This window comes from Sinocyclocheilus rhinocerous, unplaced genomic scaffold (assembly GCF_001515625.1).
Source record: "Sinocyclocheilus rhinocerous isolate Xijiao unplaced genomic scaffold, SAMN03320098_v1.1 scaffold4027, whole genome shotgun sequence".
Taxonomy (NCBI): domain Eukaryota; kingdom Metazoa; phylum Chordata; class Actinopteri; order Cypriniformes; family Cyprinidae; genus Sinocyclocheilus; species Sinocyclocheilus rhinocerous.
The window spans coordinates 16,276-22,332 of record NW_015628341.1 but is presented as its reverse complement, the minus strand read 5'-3'; the positions used below and the strand labels follow the sequence as shown (position 1 = coordinate 22,332).

General features: G+C 35.7%; 3 gene segments (V, D, J or C); all 3 read right to left on the bottom strand.

Moving 5' to 3' along the window:
- Positions 1-1,896: 1,896 nt before the first annotated feature.
- Positions 1,897-2,385, bottom strand: LOC107737457 (Ig heavy chain V region 6.96-like; the record flags this gene model as incomplete). The annotated part of the segment is given in 2 exon segments: positions 1,897-2,204; positions 2,312-2,385. Coding segments are annotated over 2 exon segments (360 nt in total), but the record flags the coding sequence as incomplete, so codon positions are not given.
- A 749-nt stretch (positions 2,386-3,134) lies between these two features.
- Positions 3,135-3,774, bottom strand: LOC107737458 (Ig heavy chain V-I region HG3-like). The segment is given in 2 exon segments: positions 3,135-3,574; positions 3,688-3,774. Coding segments are annotated over 2 exon segments (411 nt in total).
- A 626-nt stretch (positions 3,775-4,400) lies between these two features.
- Positions 4,401-5,811, bottom strand: LOC107737456 (Ig heavy chain V region 914-like). The segment is given in 3 exon segments: positions 4,401-4,448; positions 5,287-5,609; positions 5,736-5,811. Coding segments are annotated over 3 exon segments (411 nt in total).
- Positions 5,812-6,057: the final 246 nt, after the last annotated feature.

Here is a 6,057-nt window from a genome sequence, read left to right as displayed (position 1 = left end):
CAAAGAGAAAGGAAAACTTGAAATCGCATCATATGACCCCTCTAATATCATTAATGAATCAGTCATTGACTCGGTCATCATTCGATTTGTTCAAACTGCTGATTTATTCAGAAACGAATGAAACAAACGAATGTGTTTGTTGATTAAAACAGACATTTCTGCTGTGGCTTTATATATAATATTTTCTTAGGTAAAATTGAGCAAGAACAGGCAATGCTGTGTTTACAAACTGTGTGTGTGTGTGTGTGTGTTTTACAGTTTAGCAGTTGTTTTTGAAAAGTAATTTCCCCATATGGAGAAAATGAATGGAGTTTTTACTTCCAGAACATGACACTTGTGATCTTATACAACAAGCCATGCTGCAACTTTCCACCTAGAGAACTCTCCCAACCACAGCTGGGTCAGACTAACATGTCTGAAGTTCCAGATGCTTGTTCAATGGCCAAGGCTATGCAATATCATACAATTGACTAAATTAAAGTTTAGCATAAGCTGTGGACCCCTTGTTAACAAGGTGCTGATGGTTTTGCTCAGGTGGTTAACTGACTTTTAACCTTTTCATAGCTTCATTCCACTGTTTCCGTTTCGGTTTCATTCATTCACTCTTACTTTTACTTTCAGTTTATCCATGTATGTATGATTGTATGTATGTGTTTGTTTAGACTAGCTATGTATTCGTGTTTTCTGGCTACGAAAATAAAATTTCTTTGGATTTGATATAAAAAAATTATACTGAATGTTCACTGGAAGAGCAGAGTATTTGATTGTAATATTAATTCTGCTACAGTTACTTCTGGCAGCTGTTCGAAATATTTACAGTTAATTATAACCAGTTATATTTACCTTTTGAGCTAATTTTCTACACTGTTGTGTTTTCTGATTTGTGAATTTCATTTGCACTTCAGGGTCACCGTAGTTAGGGTATGCTAATTCTTATGGCCTGCCCAACTACCAACACTTACATTCTAGGCCGCTTGAGTGTGTCCCATCGGGTAATGAAAAGTTCTACACACATTTGCGGTCTTCATGCCCACTTGAACACTTGGGCCAAACACAGGAAATACGACATGTTGGTCATGTAAGAAGACAAGTGGTCAAATGCAAGTATGGGTATTTGGACAAGCCCTCAGTGTTTGTTTTACTCCCATCCTGCACCTGGTTAACAGTCAATCCACACTCAAACACATAGTGCAGGCGTCAGTGCTTCCACTTTTTAAAAGTGTAGCTCGTTCGCACCAATATATCATAAGAAAAGTATGAATGGTGTTCATGTTCTGCAACAGGAGAGGGCGCAACACGTAAGTTTATAGCTTATGTATACAAACACTAAGTCTTTATTTTACAACCACATTCTGATTATTTGTGTAAAAGTAAACTTAAACATACCACAACATAATGAAACCTACACATTTGTAACCACACACTCTGTATACTTATACGTATGTTGTTTTTAATCTGTGTTAGTATTTGTACTGTGACTGTTTTAGCTGGAACATAGAATCTGACGTGCTTATATTAAAGCTAGTTAATATTAGAGTTTATCTAGAGGCCATACTGACAATTTTTGGCGTGGTATATTAATTCTGGGTATAATTGCAAACATGTATAGTTTTTTATTCATGTTTGTCTGATTTGTTTAACGTGTTATTCATATTAGTTAATTACATTTTTTTAAATGTATTCTATCATTTATTTAACTCAAAGTTAAAAATTCTCTGCTTTAATCAAAAACAACAAAACTGTCAGTTTTACAATATGAAAACCTGTAAACTTGAGACTTTAACTCATCTCTTTATAAGGTTAATTAACCATGTCATGAATTACTAAAACAGGCATACTACTGAAATGAAGTTAAATACATGTGTTTTTGTACACCACCTCACGCACTTGTCTTACTGTGTCTCTTGCACAGTAGTAAACAGCAGTGTCTTCAGTTTTCAGACTGCTCATCTGAAGGTACAGCTGATTCTTGTTATCATCTCTTGAGATGGTAAATCGTCCCTTAACCTTGTCAGAATAGTAGATATAGCTATTGCCATTAGATAATGTTGCTACCCACTCTGGTCCTTTCCCAGCAGCCTGTCTGATCCAAGCCATCCAGGAGCCACCAAAGTTAAAACCAGAAGCAGTACAGGTCAGTTTATGTGACTCTCCTGGTTTAATGACTACAGCATCAGATTCCACCAGTGTCTGGCTCCTGCAATCTGAAAATTGAGAAATCAGCAGAATTTAGAATCATTATTGCATATTGCTGTGCAAATTATAGTGTGCACTGGAAAATTTTAAGTTTTTAACAATCTTTTTGCAGTACCATGTAATGAAAAGATCATTAGCACAACAAAGAAAATCGTTCTCTGCTTCATTATTAACCTGTTGTCATAAGAAGTTGTGGTAGAAATGCTGCAGACGGGGAGGAGTGGAGGTATTTGTGTTTCTAAATAGAGTGTGATGAGAAATACTTTGCATACTTGGGGTGCCATCCAGTGGCTGAAATATAAAGAGAAAGGTGAACCACCTGAAATATCTAAATCTCAGAATTCTCACTGACTCTCTTGCAGCCCAGTCAGTGCTTCAGTTGCCACTGTCAAAAAGAAAACACATTTGTTACTGTAAGCTACTATAATCAGGTTGATACGCACATTCATTGATTTAAAAAAAAATCTATTTACAGTAGATGTTAGCACATTTTAATCTGCCTGGCAAAACTTTTTGTGTACTTTTTTCCTGCTGACAAAACTTAATGAAATCTGTAAGAATGTACTCTTTACAGAGTTTTTCATGCTCTGTTTATGTTTGTCAATGTTCAAGTGATTATGACTTTCTATATTTCACTGGATAGTTCTAATGATTTTTTTCATGCTTCTCTCCAATGAAAGCAACAGAAATCAGTTTATCAGACATTAACAATTTTAAAATGATTTCACATTTGCCCTTACAGTAAATGTCTTGTAATGTAGTTTGATTATTTGTTACATTATGAATATAACAATCCATATTTCTGCAAAACCTGCTCCTTCATTAAATCATCAGTAAGTGCATTGTGTTCTGATGGTCTTTATTTGAATTAGTTTGCATATGTATTTAAAACATGTTAAAACATAATAAAACATATCATATTTAATTTGTGTGGGAAAGTGACCAGTAAAGCTGACAGAGAGTCCTCAAAGAGAGCAACTCTTTAATTCCCCAGAGGTATGAATGTTCTAGTCACGTCTGACTGACTTCACAAACACCAAACAGGTTTTTGATGAGTGCTGCAGTCTTTTGCATAACTGTGACTCTCGTGCACAGTAATAAACAGCTGTGTCTTCAGTTTTCAGACTTTTTATCTCCAAGTACACCATGTTTTTGCTGGTGTCTTTTGTGATGGAGAACTGTCCCTGTAGAGACTGAGCAAAAATAGTGCCAGTGCCACTGTCAATACGCCCAATCCACTCCAGTCCTCTCCCTGGTTTCTGACGGATCCAGTGCAACCAGCTAAGGGAGAGTCCAGAAACCACACAAGACAGTGTGACTGATTCTCCGGGTTTCTTTACCTCAGAGCCAGAGGAGGTCAGTGACTGACCATGTGCATCTGGAACAAAGACAGAATGTTTGTGTAATTACAACTTTGGAAATGTGTAAATGTTCACATTCAAAACCTTTTTTAATAATATATTTTTTAATGGTAAACAGATTTCAACTTACATGAAACGAGTACGAGCAGAGTAAAATAACTCAGATTCATCTTCAGATCAATGCAGTTCCATGCAAAAATTATGCTTCTGGTGTTTGATGAAGCTTTTAAAAATCCAAGTGTTTATTAGTGAGAACTGACTGTACTTTATATTTCAGACTTAATTTGAATAAGGGAGGGTCTTTAAAAACTCAATCTGCTGCACTGCCCTCAGGGTCCCAGCGTTAATCACAATTCACCATATATATATATATATATATATATATGTATATATGTATAACCCTGACTACTTTATTTCTATCATAACTGTGTTGTTTTTACGTTATTATTTTATTGGTGCTGAAGACATTTCAGGCTATATATTCTGTATTACATGAACAATATTATGGTGCGTAAATGATGACAATTTAACAGAAGTAAATTTACTTAAAAAATAAGTGCTTTACTGTCAAGTGCATTTCTATGTGACAAAAATGCAATATTAAGTCTGTTAACTATTTGCAGGACATTCAATAATATCTATCATTATTTTTTATGTCATTTTTTTTTTTATTAAACCCATTTACTCCATTTTAAGGCCAAATTGTAGCCCCAGTCCAGCCCTGTATACACTCAATCCACTCCAGAGCTTTCCCTGGTTTCTGTCTTATCCAGTGCATGCTGTAATATGTCATTTTAAAACCAGATATTTTACAGGAGATCTTCACTGTTTCTCCAGGTCTCTTTATCTCAGCAGGTGACTGATCCAACCAGATTTCATCACCGCTGATACCTGTGGAATAAAAGACAAAAATACATGAATGAAGAGCTTTTATTAATCAAAGTGCTAGACGAATACACACATATCAAAATAACCTTGCTGTGATAGAATCACCATAAAGATGAAATGCTCCATGACTCCATTGTCAACATGTTTGCTAGATGTTACTCAGATGCTTCTGCTAAAGGTAAAGACGTGACAATGAAGATGATGTCTGGAATTGTTCATTTAGACTCCACTCTAGCCATGTTTTCTTCTTTCCATGTGATTTAATTACGTTCTCAGTACTCTAGTTTTGATTATTTATCAGAATTTATATAATTTTTTCAGAAACAGGTTGTTTTAAATATAGGTAAGAAACTCCCTCTTGTCTCCCTCTGCTAAAATACATACAATACACATTTATTAGTATTGTGATATATTTCTACAATACGTTTCTATATTGTTTTCTATTATTAGTTACGTTTATTGTTTAAAGGGATAGTTCACACAAAAATGAAAATTCTGTCATTAATTACTCACCCTCATGTTGTTCCAAACCCATAAGACCTTCGTTCATCTTCGGAACACAAATTTAGATATTTTTGATGGAATCTGAGAGCTTTCTGACCCTTTCATACAGTATATATACATATATACTGTATATATACATATATACATTTATATATATATATAAAGAGCAAATATCTTTTCAGGGACTCAGAATAGTAATATCAAATGTTATAACATTATGGCTACTTAGTGTGTGTGATAATGTGTCTGAATGTGATCCTGAACATGAAGCAGGTCATTAGTTGTGTGTTCGTAACTGTGTTGATGAGCTGCAGATCTGTTTTTGTCAGTTTCTCACACTGAACTGATCCACTGTGTCTGTCTTTGCACAGTAATACACAGCTGTGTCTTCAGTCTGCAGGCTGCTGATGTCTAAGTACAGCTCATTTCGGCCCGTGTCTCTAGAAATAGTGAAGCGACTCTTGAAGGAATCCCCAGAGTCTATTGACCCACTGCCCCATATGATCCCGATCCACTCCAAGGCTTTTCCAGGAGGCTGCCTGATCCAAGCTGTGCCATAGTCTGTGAGGGCATATCCAGAGATCTGACAGGACAACCTCACCGACTGACCAGGAGCTTTAGTCTGTGTAGGAGACGAGGTCAGTGAGATGCCAGAAACATCTGTAAAAGAGAACAACACAGAGTCAATATCATTTAATCTGTTTCTAACTAGATAGGTATTTGTATAAATACAGTCAGCAACAAAAAGATTCACACCGATGTGACTGACTGAATGAATCAACTCACATGGCAAAAAGGCAAATAAAATGAGTAGAGTTTGACTCATGATTGATTTCAGAATCAGACAGTAAATCCACACAGCTTTATCCTAGTGTTAGTGGACTGCCCCTCTGCTGGAGGAAACTGACCCTCTTATTCTCTCATGGTGAATATTTGCATATCATTACCCGAGTTAAATATGATTTTGAAGCTTGAATTTCAGTGAGCTAAAATGCTTTCATACAGGGCTTGCATCTTTGCTTTGCATAGGCCAAATGGTAACACTTTTTTGTGTTTAATTTTTTACTAGTTGAGTTGAACTATCCTGTTAGCTATCCTGTGTCGTGTT